At 36.3% G+C, this 15,965-nt stretch overlaps 3 protein-coding genes across 6 annotated transcripts; 1 reads left to right on the forward strand and 2 right to left on the reverse strand.

Moving 5' to 3' along the window:
* Positions 1 to 4,238: 4,238 nt before the first annotated feature.
* LOC110412164 (protein ABIL3-like) lies at positions 4,239 to 6,909 on the reverse strand. 2 transcript variants are annotated; one of them, XM_021422651.2, is made up of 10 exons: positions 6,528 to 6,909; positions 6,230 to 6,346; positions 6,016 to 6,098; positions 5,781 to 5,931; positions 5,516 to 5,615; positions 5,280 to 5,375; positions 5,152 to 5,194; positions 4,964 to 5,052; positions 4,772 to 4,869; positions 4,239 to 4,588 (listed from the first exon to the last, which is right to left on the reverse strand). In XM_021422651.2, the coding sequence occupies exons 2-10, from the start codon at positions 6,323 to 6,325 to the stop codon at positions 4,418 to 4,420; spliced, it is 927 nt and encodes a 308-aa protein (XP_021278326.1). In that variant the 5' UTR covers positions 6,326 to 6,346; positions 6,528 to 6,909; the 3' UTR covers positions 4,239 to 4,417. The 2 variants fall into 2 exon arrangements, with proteins under 2 accessions (XP_021278326.1, XP_021278318.1); XM_021422643.2 differs by lacking the exon at positions 6,528 to 6,909 and having other exon boundaries at positions 6,230 to 6,521.
* A 1,031-nt stretch (positions 6,910 to 7,940) lies between these two features.
* Positions 7,941 to 9,240, forward strand: LOC110412176 (Translation elongation factor EF1B/ribosomal protein S6 family protein). The gene is made up of 2 exons (XM_021422664.2): positions 7,941 to 8,391; positions 8,805 to 9,240. Exons 1-2 carry the CDS (start codon positions 8,008 to 8,010, stop codon positions 9,042 to 9,044), a joined length of 624 nt encoding a protein of 207 aa, XP_021278339.1. The 5' UTR covers positions 7,941 to 8,007; the 3' UTR covers positions 9,045 to 9,240.
* Positions 9,241 to 9,804: 564 nt separating this feature from the next.
* On the reverse strand, positions 9,805 to 14,658 carry LOC110412560 (cellulose synthase-like protein G3). Of its 3 annotated transcripts, none has more exons than XM_089784335.1 (7): positions 14,017 to 14,658; positions 12,542 to 12,691; positions 12,291 to 12,416; positions 11,740 to 12,186; positions 11,300 to 11,647; positions 10,825 to 11,203; positions 9,805 to 10,018 (listed from the first exon to the last, which is right to left on the reverse strand). In XM_089784335.1, exons 1-7 carry the CDS (start codon positions 14,608 to 14,610, stop codon positions 9,849 to 9,851), a joined length of 2,214 nt encoding a protein of 737 aa, XP_089640461.1. In that variant the 5' UTR covers positions 14,611 to 14,658; the 3' UTR covers positions 9,805 to 9,848. The 3 variants fall into 3 exon arrangements, with proteins under 3 accessions (XP_089640461.1, XP_089640463.1, XP_021278801.1); XM_089784337.1 differs by having other exon boundaries at positions 9,807 to 10,061; positions 10,871 to 11,203; XM_021423126.2 differs by lacking the exon at positions 9,805 to 10,018 and having other exon boundaries at positions 10,242 to 11,203.
* Positions 14,659 to 15,965: the final 1,307 nt, after the last annotated feature.

Genomic DNA, 15,965 nt, shown 5'->3' on the forward strand with positions numbered 1-15,965 from the left:
TTTAAAAATAATTTAATTTTTTAATATTATATTAAAAATATTTTTCATAAATTTATTTATATAAAATTATCCCCTGCCCCCCTCTTTTTGTTTATAAGGGTATAAACAAAATAGTAGAAATTCCAAAGAAATGGAATCTGACTGGTACGAGGGGCCTCGGTAGAGTGGCATGGAGCATGGACCACAGCCTGGTGGCATAAAAATCACTTATCCAGTTGATGTGACGGGAACAAGTTTGTGCTAGTCAAGGAGCAGTGCGGGCAAGGGGGAGAGGACTTTTGGTTTCGGTTTTCCCTAACCCTAATTATTATGAGTTTGCTCGAGGCATCTCGAGATCGCCCTTTGATTACGAAAGGATCGGATTTTTTACCTGGATGTGGCCTACGTTCTCTCTCTGTTCTCTATCACACCTTATTAGGACCTCCCTCCGTCATTTTTCGCTGCCTGTGAACATCAATCAGACCCATAAACACCGAACGGTTTTGTATAGTTTCGACGGTTAATATACATAGTAACAAACTCCGTTTTGCATTTCAAGTAATAACATAATTTAGGAATGTTGATGCTTGGAATTCGCAAAGTTCCCACCATTACTCGTTAATTAAATTCGGATTTTTGTTTGAACGGCTTCAATTGTAATTTGTTGAGATGATTAGAAATTTTTGTCAAATCTTAAATATTATTTTTAACTTTAAAAAATTTGAAAAAAAATGAATAATTTGATTAACAATTGATTTTTTTATTTTAAATCTCTAAAACAAGTATTTGGATAAAAAATATCAAATTTTATTAATTATTAAATAATATTTAATATCATATCATCTACAATACAATATTAACATAAACATATTATATAATAAATGACGTGATATTAATAATTTATTTTAAAATAAAAATTTAATAATTTAATTGAACATAATAAATAATAAAAATTTAATTAATTATTTTGTATTAATATAAGAATTTATTTAAACATTTAATTTAAATTAATTTATATATATAAAAACTACACATGCATAAAGATATTAATGCGTTTATGGATGATGTGAAAACAATACGTATGCCACAAGTAGGGTTGTTTTTTCTTGGGAAAGCCTACCTTCACAAGTGAATGCTAGATCATTCATTTCGAATGAAGAAAATTCGGAAAGATGACAAAAAGGGGGTCGAGAATTCCAAATCATTGTAGTTTTCACATATATCTAAAACAAGAGACAAATCTCAAATCGAAGTTCTGTTCGGCGCTATAATATGTTTTTGCTTTTGCAGTTGAAACTTCTATCACCAAGTCGCTTTCCAACACACAAGCAGGAAAGGACGGCTGCGTCCCCAGTTGCGAGCTCCCTCGGTTACAAAGACACGATAGAAAATGTAGGCTTTGTGCATTTTCTTTCTCTTATCTAGTTTCTACTCAGTGGGCGAAATTAAATATTCACCCACCCACTAAGAATCCGCTTGTCTCCGAGTTGCCTGTGTTTGTTTCAAGGTTTAACATTGTCCTTTGTCGGGGTTACACTTGCACCCCGAATAGAAACTCTTGTTGCATCACTTTGCATTGTTATTACCCACTTCCAAGTTTTTTAACTTTTGGGTTGCTTCCAGAAGGTGATGAGGGGTACTTCTATTCTTATCCCTACTCACTCCTCAATTTCACCAGCCAAGCAATGAACAAATGAATTATTATCTCCCCGATAACACATGTTTCTAATGGAATAGCCAACCAGATGCAAAGTGAAACTCTTTAATTTAGGTTTATGGGATTGTTATACGGTGAAGAATATTGCATCAGATCTTTCCTTTAATTGGGAAGCTTAATTTATACTTTGGAGCACATTAGATGTATTTACGGTAATTGATAAGGTCTGACAAGTGGGGAGTTGAAGAATCTTGATAGGAAGGAATACATCTAGCAGGGGAAAATCTGGTGATGGCAGACGGATGATCTTCTATCACAGTCTTTGGTTTCAAGTTGAACAAAATCCCAAACCCCAGAAAGTTACATTTGGCCCTAAAAAAATGCCAACCCCATAAATATTCCATGATAATATACGGAATCAGAACTTCTCTTATGTGCTCTTATAGCCTCCAGGGGAAGATCAGGATGTGAAAGGAACCGTTCCTAAAGGACTTATTACATTATTTTCCATGACAAGATCAAGACTCAAGACGAAAAAGGCTTTTGATGCCTCAAACATTCAACCAACTTATCCAATATGAGTATGAGATGAGAGGTGAATAGGGGAGAAATAGTTTAAGGAAGGAGAAGAAGTGCTCCAATTTGTCAGCGTCCACAAGCTTTGTTGGGAAATACTGGCCTATGAATGGATCCTACTCCTTGACTCCACACACAGGAATTTTTTGTGCTCTCCAATAACCCACATTCAAGTTTGTGCTCTCATCTCATAGAAAAAGGAAAAGTTATGCTCTCGTCATTTTTGTGAAACTTAACAGAGTTTCGTGGATTCTGTTTTAATTATTAAATTATTTTAAAAAATTAAATTAAATTAATTTTTTAATATATTTAATAAAATTTTTATATTTTATTTTAAATTAAATAAATTTTTATAATTAATACGTAATTAATTATTAATAATTAAAATATCAATGATCCTGAATGTAACGTGATAACAAGATCATACAATATCTTTAATATCGATCATTATTAATAAAAAGTTTATTTTTTAATTTTTGAAAATAGAATTTTCATTATTTGAGGGTGCCATAGCTTCCCTTGAAATTATAATAAAAATTCATACGATGGATGCCCACTTTGTTGAATTTGTTTGATTCACATACGCAAAATTCCAACAATAAATCAATATAAAAACTCAACAGTGAAGGCAAAGAAAATAGTAGTATTTTATAAACAGTGAACATCATAAAGCTTAGTCGGCGTTAAAGAAAAATGATGCAGTGACATACCTTAACTTAGTGGTTTGTAACTTTTATAGTAAAACAAAAACTCAAGTCAACCTTTATTATTAAACTCTTAATCATTTTTAATTGAGTAACAGAAAGCGACTATCATATTCGATGTTGTATTCTGACGATGAGGCCAGATTTGAGTGCAATAACGGCGACCAGTCGTAGCAGGCATGGATCATCGCAGTTCGTAGCCCTATACTATATATGCACCAGAGATTTTTCCCAAGAGTTCGGGGTCAACTTTGCAGGTTTGAGATTTGCGTGAGGGAATGGACTTGACAAGCTTAATTACAACTTGGGCTTGATTTTAATGAGCTAAAGAACTATTTGGCTATGTTATAAAGGTCAGGTCAACGCATTTTTCTGATTGAAAATGAGGAATTACTAATATAAATTCAAGTACATATACAGGAGGTCAGGTTGTGGAGGTCAGGTTGTGGTGATATCCACCAGGTCCACAAGGAGGAACAGGATTACACTTTGATGGGCAATGGATGGGTTGGACTTTGAATGATGGGTTCCAGGCCTTGTCTGTAGCAATCAAATTCAGTGTCTTTGCTTAACTGGACCCAACCGCCTGTTGATGCATATCCCAGGTGGTCAAAATTACTTGCTTTGATATCTAGGACTTTTGAGAAAGGACCATCATATTTATTTTTCACTAGCTTGATTTCCTATTGGTGATTCAGCTGTCACTGGTCACCATCCCTTAACTTCACACCCCATCGAGTGCAATTCCTATGAGGTCTAAGGCACGATTATGGGATATATTGATTTAAGACAAGGATGGAAAGTCCCTAACAAAGCAGAATGGATGGCAGGCAAAAGGTTTGGGAAGATATCTAATGTGGATTTGGCTGCCATTACTATAAAGTTAACCCCAACTTTTGGATTTGAGCTTCAGAAATGTTATATTTCCATTGGTACAATGACGTTTTGTAGGCTTAACAAATCCTGTTATATCCTATCCACAGCAAAAAGAAATGCCTAGCACAATCTCCCTGGCAAAATCGGTTTAACCAGCAATCAATCCCCGTCAATGCAAACTAACTATGGCGGGAGAGCTAATATAAATCTAAAAATCAAGTGTCTGGAACAAGATATAAAAGATAAATAATACTAGTACAGACGAATCCTATTCAGGAAACCTTGTCTGTTGGAGTGGGGTGGGGAAGAGAAGTACTGCATCTTCAGGAAAGTGCACATGCAAAAATTTCAAGCACCAGCGCCATGAATGGCAACAAAAATCTAGATGTTTCTGATCCTTATGTTGTTCTAGTTTATAGATCAGAATTCTTTCAAAGAAGGCTCTATACAAAGAACTATTGCTTTTGTTTATGTCATTTCAGTTTGGCAGATACTTTAAATATACAATGAATTTAAGGAGGTGAAAAATCTACAATATCTTTCCTTTTCCATTGCATAAGTTCTTTGATGAAGAATTACCAGTAACTAGCATATTATATCAATTCTTGAATGTAACCTTTTCCTCTCAATTCTCATCCAAGAATTTGTACGATGTGGCATCCTTTTTGGACTTGCGCAAGCTGAGCATAGCCTTGAAAAGACGTTTGCTTTTGCTAGAATATTGTTCCATATCTTTAGCCCTCTCTCTTTCACCCAGGGTGGACAAAGAAATAGCTCTTCGAGGCTCTGAAGGGTACTGTTAACATATCAATGAAAATTGTCTCAAGATCAACTGCTCTCCATTGTTTGCCAAACATTGCAAATGTTAAAAACAAGTATAATCGCACATCAACATGTTGTTGGTGGCAAGAAATTGAATTTGAAATATGCAGACTCAGGAATAGTCCCATAGGCGAGTGATAAGTTCTTGGAGTCTTACCCGTCTTTTATTATTGGGATGGTTTGGAGAGGTTGATCTCTGCATAAGAGATCCAGAACGTGGGAGTGGAAAGTAGCGGGGAGAGGTTGATGGATTCTCTAATTTCAAATAACATAATTGTAATCAGCAAAATGCTTCCAACAGATTAGTGCAACAATTCAGACAGGGTTGAATCCAATGTACAAACATTACCTGCTCTTTGGTTCATTGAGTTGCTTGTGAACAGAAGGGGTCCTTGTCTTGATGAAGGTTGTGGAGAGCGTAAGACAAAGAATTCATCCCTAAATCAGAATGCGAAAATTCGTCATCGTAATGCTAGGATTAGGAACGTAGAAATTAATCCTTGTAATGAACAAAATACTATCAGAATTCAAGATTACCAGGCACTCTCGGAAGGGGTCTCTGCTGCTATTGCTTGAATACCTGCGGGGTGAAAATATGTCATCATAACATCATCAGTTATTTCTTGGTAAGTAAGTTTGACTCTCAACATGATGATGAATGATACCAATTTTCTTGAACTGATGCAAGTCTAGTCTAGCACACATGCTAGTTGGGTGGGATTTCAGGCTGGTCTGAGCAAAATCGTTCAGGGTATCCTCAACTGCAAGAGAAAAAATGATTGATCAGACGATTTCAAACACAATTTTCTGAGTAGTGTTCCAGATTCACTCTTCTTGCAAGCAAATGATGAAGAGTTATAGGTAAATAAATAAACAAATAAGCAGAGAAGAATATACTTGCCTGGAAAGATGTACCGCTTATGGTGCTTGGATGCCTCTAACACCAATGACTGCTGAGAAAGACCCCCTAAGTTGACAAACTCTTGGCATGTTCGCAGTCTCTAACATCCCATCCACCAAAAAGAACAACGTGAAAAAGGAAAATCAATAGGGGTTTTTGAAAGATTTAAATTCATCTAGTAGCCTTCATTTTGTAACCTTTAAGGTCAGCTTTGTTAGAGAAATCCTTAGCATTTGCATATAGTAAGAGAACCCTGAGAAGGTACCTGTTCCAGGCAAGACAAACGAAGCTGCATTCCACAAATTCCACCCATCTTTTCATCCAAAAAATTGTTAACTTTGTATGCTACAGAACCCAAGTGGTCCACAGTATTGACCAAAGCTTTAATGGCATAATCTTTCAAAGTGTCCTCCACTCTGCTCATGTCAAAGAGAAATAAGAGGGGACGATGTTCTAATCTCTTCTTTCTCGTTATCATAACTTTTAAGTGCATGACTTACATTTGTTTCTGCTCTTCTTTGGAGTAGGCTAACTCAAAATATTCCGCTGCAGAATACAGCTGTTTCCTCAGACTCTTCAAATCCTAAAATATTCATGTGGTGAAAGAGTTAAACAGAGTGTATTCATCTTTATTTATAGCATAATTCTAATGGACATGTCAAAGCATAATTGGCAATAAAACTGATCAGCAACGAGAAGTTCAGAATAATTAACCTTAAGAGTATCTGAAAAAAGCAAGCTCTGCTGCATTAAGAGTTCATCACGGTGGGAAGATTCTCGAGGAACAGAAACTGAAGTGGTGGAAGTCATATCTTCCTTGATAGTGGAAACCTGGGTTTTCTCGGGTGTCCAAGTAATCAAAACCAAAAGGTCATTGAAAAACTCTACATAGTCAATCATTAATCCATAGAAACCCATCCAAAATGTCAAAAAGACTTGGAAAACTACACAAAATGGGACAATTAAGTGACAAGAATAAGCACTGAGAGAGTCTGAGACAAAGAGGATTCACCTGGTTTTCTCTTGCTCTCAAAAAAAACAATGGCACTGCAAACTCCAAATCCTCCCGTTCAAGCTCTCTTCTATACACAAAATGTCCAAGATGTTGTAAAGGACGGACAGACCTTTTCCTGACTTTCCGCTAAAAACAAGAGTAGAGAGTGAAATCACTTTAGACAAAAGGCAAAGAAGGCGGTGAAATTACTTGAGACAGGGCTCCAAAAGATATGTAGCAGTAGTATTTTGGTTTAAATGTTTGCCATAAAATAAATAATTGTTGGATGGGGACAAAGATGAATAAGACCGTGATAATAAGGCGGGGAAATCTCAAACGTTCATGCTGGCAGTATTATAAGCTTAGGCAACTCCTCTGAAAGCAACATACCAACAATCTACAACTTTTTTTATCAGTTGCAAAGATGACTTGGCTTCCCTATAGTTAGAGGACAAGGCTTGATTTATCTTTTCTTTAAGAAAAAAAATATATAATCAGCCAAATATCGGCCATGTGGTGTTTGATTAATTTCCAATTTGGTACCCCACTAATTGATGGGGGGGAAAAAGGGGGTAGGAAATTATGTCCTATTCCATATATATCTCTTTTTATGGGACAGAAACTGAGAAAAGTAATGAACAACCTTTCCTGATGAATTTCAGAATTTAATTGGATTGATGGAGTTGGTAGATTGCAAGTAAATGCCTACGAACAGATTCAATATCAGTTACCTCATTTCAGAAGTAACCCTTTAATTTGGTGTATAAATCTCAACACTGCAACAATTTTGGGGGTTTTAAAGACTCACCGGTGAGGTTTAATTCCAATGATGAGCAGTGACTTGGCTCAAATTTTATTATTGCTATCAACTATCTATTTATTTTTGTGGGTGCTTTTTCTGTTCCTTTTCGTTCTTTTTAGTTGTGCAATAAATTTGGTGCTTCGGACTTCATTTTCCTGTCAATTACCATCCCCCATCCGCCAGAAAAGACATTTGACAGGTTTGATAATTTATCATAATTACCGCTAGTGAAGACCTTTCTGTGTAATTCATCGATGCAAATTTTCAAAGTTGTCGAAGGTATGCATAGTCTTGATCTTTCATGGAAACGTCTCATGGTTTGCCCTGGACGGAGGGACAATTAAGTTGAGTCTTGGGACCCCAACTGTTTCATTGTCATGGTAGGGGAAAAAGCAGGAAAGGGGTGAACAAATGTTGCCCTTGACCTGTTCCAGACGCAGGGAGGCCATGGGATGCTGGAAAATTCATTATCCCACGGTTGAATGTTCCAAGTCCATGAGCCGAAGTGATGGATAAGGAAAAGCTACTAGCCCAAGAGGCTCAAGCCCAAGAAAACAAAACAGAGTAGGCGCCAGTCCACTAGCCCCTGTCCTGACTCCTGATGTCTGTGATGAGCCTACCCTCCTTATCCGTCCCCTTTTTATTCTTTCACTCGTCACTGAAACTCCAGCTGAGCTCACATCAGAAAGAGAGCCAATGGCATCCCCGACCTCTTCTCTAACCAAATCCCCGTTTTGTCCCCACCGTCTCACCCAATTCCCGCCTTTGCCGTTCCTCTCCTTCACTCACAGCCTCAAACCAATCCCAACAAAGTCGAAGACCCTGACTTCCCTCAAAAGAGACGACTTCAGAACCGTAACCGTCAAAGCCCAGACCTTGGACTTCTCCGGTTCATTCTTCGAGGGCGGGTTCGGTTCGGACGATGACCCTCCTTCCCAACCCGGGTCCGGTATAACCGCCTTGGAAGACAAAGAGGAACCTCAATGCCCACCGGGGCTACGACAGTACGAGACAATGGTGGTTTTGAGACCCGACATGTCTGAAGACGAAAGGCTCGCTCTTACCCAAAAGTACGAGGAGGTAATGCCTTGTAAAAATTTGTCTTTTCTTTTATTTTTTGTAAAATCTTTGTTTGCTTGCTGAGAAAATATAGGAAAAGGAAAGAATTTTGTTTCGTTGAGGATTGAGAATTGTATGGAATGTAATGGTACATTTGGAACTGTTGTGAAGCTAAAGTCTTAAGCCTCTTAGATTGAAGCAAATTGTATACAATTAAGTAGAAAACAAATGTGAGTTTGCTACATTTTTGTAAAACTTTTCCTTTTAATTTCATTTATCCATTGGAGATTGGAGAGGGGTTAAATGCATTTTTACTATGTATAATTAGAAGCAGGCCATTTCTTGTCTATAGTTAGAAGAGAAACGGTTGGTGACACTTGACATGTTATTGCAAGTTTGTTCTAAAGCTTTTCCTGATGGGGGTCGTCCTGCAGCTTCTTGTCGCTGGGGGTGGCATGTACGTGGAGGTATTTAACAGAGGGGTCGTCCCACTAGCCTACAGCATTAAGAAGAAAAATAAAGCTGGGGAAACTAACACTTACTTGGATGGCATTTACCTCCTCTTTACCTACTTTACGAAACCGGAGTCTATGGCAGCTCTTGAGGTGGCCCTGAAAACAGATGATGATGTTATTCGATCATCCAGCTTCAAGGTAAGAAAGAGGAAGTTTTAGTTTGGTATGTATGCTTTCTGTATCTTTGAGAGGAAGATGATTAGGAAACAAAGAGCTCTATCAACTTTGCGATGTAATTTGTTAATGGATCCTTTTTGTTCCTTGAATATTGGAGTTTGCTTTCTTTTTGTAAAATTTTATGGATCAATGACAACAGAAAGTAAATATGCAAATTGCTAGACTGAGGTGTAAACAATTACTGGGAATTTCTAATCTCATTGGAGGCATATCGAGCAAACTTATTCAACCTTATTTGCAATTTGATGGATTGGCTGTTTGAGGTGCTTGAATGCATGGCATTCTTCCCAACCAAACTGTCTTAGTGAACTTCAAGTGAGTCTAGGAAATTCTAGCATTTTCGGCACACATAATAGTGCGTGATACTAAATACTAACATTAGCTATACTGGGCATTGTTTATTTAGCAATGTTAAAGAGTTGCATGCAATCATGGGCTAATGAGAATGATCGAGCTTGTTAGAGCTCAATTTGCAATTTAGAACAGAGCTTGAAGAAAGTTATCTGAAGGTGGAATTTGTGCTAAGAAGGTATTTGCAGCATACTGACAGAGAAAATAGCTTCCTTGGAGTTGTTATATAGTCTCAACTTGTGTCAATCAACCATGCATTGCATTTCTTCTTGCTCATATTGTTTGAAAGTGCTAGTTCCCCAGAAAATATATAACCCATTGCTGTAGCTGCCCCACCATAGAACACTAAAAATTCCATCTCAGGCAGAAGAAAAGCCCAAAAGAGTACAATACTTAAAGGAGAATAAAAAATGCAAAGGCTCCTAAGTACTGTCATCACTTCAAAATAATGGAAGTTGCAGTATAAAGAGCACCTGCAAGAAATGTTGCAATGATGGTAATTTTGGCAGGCATTTTTCCTTTGTCATTCCTCAAGGCCATGGCTTCATAACTTGGGAAGCAATTTACAACAACACAACCTGCTAGTAACATCTGCAGAAGTAGACCTTTCTCGGTGCTGCCACTGATAACTAAAATTGTTCCCCAGATTAATGAGAATAAGTTGGTTATTGCTGCCATTGTTGGTGGCACAAACAATGGGGATGGGACTCCAAACTCGAACATCCCGTGGCAATTACTTTTGTTTTGTTCATCATCGACCACTTTGTTGGTCACAATGAAGCCATAAGTAGAAAAGCATATGGACTAAATATGGTTAAAAATAATTAATTTTATTTTAATAATTATTTTTAAAATAAGAGACATCAATGACATCTGCTTGCTGACTTTCTAAATTGATGAGATAAATCTCACCTAAATGATAACTAGGAAATGAAAAAGAAAAAGGAGTATCTCAACAGCGTGTCCATGTGAACCAGTTTACCAGTTGCACTGTTCAGTGGCTGTATATCTCAAGGTGGAGCCAGACATCAATGATGAGAAATGAGAGACAGAACATGCTTTTTGGGGTTACTAGCAAATGAAAGCAAGATGAAAGTGAGAGACAAGAAGTGAGCAACCAGATCTATGATTACCTTCAATTTTTGTTTTTTAAATATTGTCATATAAAGCAAAGATTAGAGGGGAAATATTTGATCCAGAAAAGAAAGAAGAAGAAGAAGAAGCTAGCCTAATTAGAGTTATTGCTTGAGAATGAGATTAGCGGAAGTATAAAGAGCCACAGACAGAAATATTGAGATGACTGTAATTTGGGTGGGCATTTTTCCGTTGTCACTCCTCAAGGCAATGGCTCCATAAATTGGCAGGCAATTCAAAGCAATGAACCCTGCCAATACCATCTGCAAAGCGAGGCCTTCCTTGTTGCTGCCATTATCCCAAAACTCTGTCAGTCCCCATGCGAATGAGAATAAGTTGATTATTGCTGCCATTGTCAATGGCACAAACAAGGGGGAGGGGACTCCGAACTCAAAGATGCCTTGGTCGTATCTCTTGCTTTGTTCGTCATCAAGCACCTTGCTTGTTAGGTTAAAACCATGAGTGGAAATCCCTAAGGACTTGAGCAGGTACTCAACTGAACCGAACAAGTAACATGAAAGCCCCCTTATCATCCACATCCTTTGAACATTCCACCACTTCCGGACAGTGCCTCCGGCGAGGACAAAGTCAAGGAAATCTTGCCCATATGCGCCGAGGAAAAGAAAAACATATAAGAAACACCATGGTTCTGATACCTGCAATACGATTTTTTCTTCTTTCTTTCATTTCTGGTTTCAGTAAATAGACTGAATTCAAATAAATAATCATATACAGTTCATCAATGCTCATACCTTTGGGAAGATGCTGACTTTGTTGAGCAGAGCTAGCTGGGGGAGGAAAGAATAGAGGGTGACCGGGATGCACCAAATAGGCCAGAATGCATAGTGAGAATAAGCTAATCCCATCAGAAGGCCCATAGAACGAGAACCGAAGATGAGAGTATTATATTTGGAGAAGGTCACTTCTAAAAGGCCGATGCACCATCTCTTGCATTGACTAAGTAAATCTAAAAGGGTAATTGGCATTTCCCCTAAAAATGCAGCCCTTTCGGGATGGCAGAATAAGCTCTTCCACCCTTCGCACTGGAGCCGATATCCTGTGTAAAAGTCCTCAACCAAAGATCCATATCTAAGCCCATTCTGCATACATATCAAGAAACAATCTTAACATATTGGTTGCAATTTAAAGCTTTTTGATAGACAGTGTTCTGGAGAGTGACTGATGAACTTGCCTTGGAGCCCCAATGGTTGGTTTGGTTCTCATAGTCGCAACCTGCTACATTGTGCGCCAATGACAAAATTTCTCGAGAATTAATGGGGTTGTCTACCTCATGGGCTGGGCTGAGTTCAGGGATTTCGGGCGGCACCAAAGTTGATGGGCCACCGAAGAAAGCTCTCCGGCGAAAGAAGCAGCCCGATCCCAGATAATTTGGACCCATTAGCCCATCCAAACCCATAGTATTAATTTGGAACAGGTGTTTATACTCAGAAGCATAGATATCAGTTTGGTTGAGGCCCTGAAAGCGTTGGGGATATTGAACGTATGCCAATTTTGATTGAAGTGCAGGGTCTGATAGATAACATAGCACCCGGAGAGGAGTTTGGGGATCATTCGAGTACATGTCACAGTCTTGGGTCAAGATTAATGGCGCATTTGTCATAACAGCTGATACTCGTAACTTCCAAACATTCCAAATTTTAAGAGAGAATTAGAAAGCATAAAATAAAAACTAATCAATTGGATAAGATACCAGAATAAGTCGTTAGATCATTTAACCCATACCAGAACATTCAGAGCTCCAGCTTTAAAGTGGTGAGGAGCAGTCTTGCTTTTCTGTCTAGAGACATAAATGAGATTTGGCAAGAAATTGCCTGAAACGTCTCTGTCTTTGCTCTTATCTAAGATAACCTGCCCACAGTTCATGTGCCACCAGTGAATTGACATTGTCAAAGTAGGTACTAGTTAGTACTTTTATTTCTCCTGGATAATTTAATTTATGATTGATTATAGCTCTAATCTTGAATGTAAATCACCTGAACGACAGCAGGATGATCCATACGAGTAAACCCGTCAGTCCATTTACTAAAAGCTTCTCGTTGTTCACTGTCTACAATGTATTCATCACTGATTTCCCCTTTATCAACAATGTGTTCTACCTTCACTTTCATAGTCTCGTACATCATCTGCAATAAGATTAGTATCCAGAAGCGGTATTATCCTGAAGCATTTTGTACATTGAACATCACCCGAATGTTTCTAAATAAGATAAAATTGCTGATGAATTGATTTTAGCATCCGAGAGCAAGTGGATATATAGTAATTTCGCTGATCCATAATTGCAACTTTACAAAAGTTTGTGGCAATCATCAGAGAACACCCAAAAAAGGCATATAGAAACACGCAGCCGCAAAGCCTAGTTAATAAATATATAAAATTATATATATAAATATATATGTGATGTTAGAAATGAAGACAATAAATGTACCGACATCTGGGACTTGGCCCACGCAAGCACAAAAGAAGCCTCGTGTTCAAGTTCTATCTCGTTTGGTATTAAGTTAAAATAAAAAAGCTTTGAAAGAAGTGCCTTGCTATCTATTTCTTGTACAGTTGAAACGATGACCAATATTTTTCTTGGGATTCATGAACAGGTTCATTAATTGTCTAGATACATCTGGTTTAGGCTTCGAGTTTAAGACAAATCCTAATCTTTAATTGGAGTGTTGAATTGACTAAAACAAATGATGTCCGCTAAAAAGATAACATGATAATGTTGGTGGGTATGAAGGGATGAGTTTTGTCGTCTATGGTTAAATTATTGAGTTTTGTCGTCTATGGACCAAAGCAACATATACGAGATAAGTTGCAATAAATATCTGTGTAGGGTTTTAGGTTTTGGGTTGAAGTTAATATAGCTCTCTAACACACACACACTATATATATATATATATATATATATTAATCAATTTTATTACAAATCTGAACTATAAAGTAACCAGAACAAAAAGATTTATGTGAATACCAATTAAGATTTATCTCTTTAGTATCTGGCTTTTTATGGTGAATGGTGACAACCCACGTGGGTAAAGAACTACAGACCATGATTGATAATTAATTATCTATTGCACCAATGGGCTCCTAGATTCCCTTTCCTTCTTCCAATAATTACTATAGTATAATATATTTAGTATTAGGACCTTTTGAAAAACCATGATGAACATTCCAACATATTGATCATGGTAATATATTTTTATAAAATTTGTTTAAAAAAGAATACCAACCTGACCTTTTGTTTTTGTTGATATGGGAATTTAATTTGGATCAAACTTATTAGTCGATCGACCGCTATCATAAGTAAATGAACACCCAAATTAAATTAATTACCAATATAATTTTGTATAAAATTACTTAGGCATGGAATTAAAAAGAGTAGAAACTTATGAAATTGGGTTTTTCAATTTGTTTAGAGAAAATACAGAAGAGAGTGCATGTTTGAGTGAATTAATACCTTAATATTCTCAATCTCAGGGCTCCAGGAATGGTAAGTAGATGCAAAATACACTTCAGGGCTCCTTTCCATTATATTATGTCCCCTGCAAAATGGTAACCAGTGACTGGCAAACTTAGCAGCCTCCATGAAAGCAAAGAGAGTGAAGGATGATCCTCCATCGTCCGATACATAGACCGAAATCTTCTCTGTTGGATAATCATAAGCCATCAACGAGAGGGCTGTGTTCACCACATTCATTGGTGGCTCCTTGTAAGGGTCAGCCGTGCATATGAACACGTCCAACCCTGGAAAATCTTCTTCCTTCATGATTTTTCTGAGGTTTTCGGGGAACTCCTTACGACGAATTGGGCACACTCGGAAAGCTTGTGCGCCGGTCCACATGAAGGCAAGAACGAGATCAGAGATGAGCAAGGAGAGGCTCAAAGAGAAAGAGAGTAAGCTGGTTGCTGAGTGTAGAAGTGTTTGTGCATGGCGATAGAGTAGAGCTATTATAGCACAGGCGTAAACCGCCGCAAAGAGGCGGTTCAAGGCCGTGCGCCTGAGGGGTTCAAACTTGTGAAGAGGAGGAGCATGGGTACCTCGGCCGTCCATAGTTCTTGGCTATATCGATGGATGTTATCAATCTATGAGTTCTCTTGCATTTAGTATACGGTAATAATCAAACTTCCAGTATAACTTATAGGCCATACAAAGGAGAACTATTCAGCATAATACACTTCATATGTGTGGACGCAAAGAGAGCAATTAGCTAGTTTGGTCTATTATATTTAAAGATTATATGAATCAAATCTTTTTAAAAAATTGACTAAATATAAAAAAAATCAAATTAACTAAATATTAAATTAATTAGGTCGAGTTAGGTCGATTTGATTTTGAACTATTAGACTAAAATTTTATCATTTTTTTTTATAAATGATAATATTAAAATTTATAAATTTCATTCATAATTATAAAATATATACATAATTTAAATACAAAAAAAAAACATAACATTTGTTCCTTCACTTACATAATTATGTCTTTTTACATAAATTGTTAAATTAACATTTAAGATTTAACATAACAAAAAAATCAAAAATAATATATTTGTTTTTGAAAATTAAGTCATTCATTCCATTGAGGGAGTCCAAAAACAAACTGAGGAGAGTAAAAGACTGATTGATAGTTACTCTTGACCTTCACAATATAGATAGGTAATAAGAACACCAATATCCCCTCTTGATCCTACAGAGGTAAAAAAATAATAAAATTAATATTTATAAAATAAAATTATCTAACACAAGACCATTAATCATTGCAAATTATCAACTTAAATCTTTTTCATGACTTAACTCTTCACATTCACTTATATAATAAAAGAAGATTAAAAATGAAAAATTATGTAAAAAGTTATCAAAGTTAACATTCACCTCAATTGAAGTGTGAAGAATGAATTTTTAACTTTTTCACTCATCAATAGTCAACAATAAAAATAGAATCCACAATCCCAATCTTTGATATCTTTAAAATGTATAAACAAAAAAGAATTAAAAGAAATAAAAAACTAAGAATTAAAAAAATAAAAATGAAAAAGTGAAAATATTAAATGTGTATTATATTTTAGGTAAATTTAAAAATAATATATATAATATTATATTTATTAATATATATAAAAATTTAATTTGGTTTTTTAGTCAAATTAGTTCAAAAATTTTAAAACCAAGAACCGATCAAAAAATCAATTAGATCATACATTTTGGATTAATTGACTAAATAAATTAATTAGATTGAATCATTTTACTCAAATTGCATTTGATTTAAATGAATAATTAGTTTGATTTGATTTTACTCATCCCTAAATTATTTATAAAATATTGATATTGTTGAAGTTCAAATCACAATTATTTAATGTCAATAATATCTTCACTGTCATCATCTGAGGGGTGACCGAACGTGGGAATGAACTG

This window comes from Theobroma umbraticum, unplaced genomic scaffold (assembly GCF_002168275.2).
Source record: "Theobroma umbraticum cultivar Fairchild unplaced genomic scaffold, ASM216827v3 scaffold_30.0, whole genome shotgun sequence".
NCBI classification, from domain to species: Eukaryota; Viridiplantae; Streptophyta; class Magnoliopsida; order Malvales; family Malvaceae; genus Theobroma; species Theobroma umbraticum.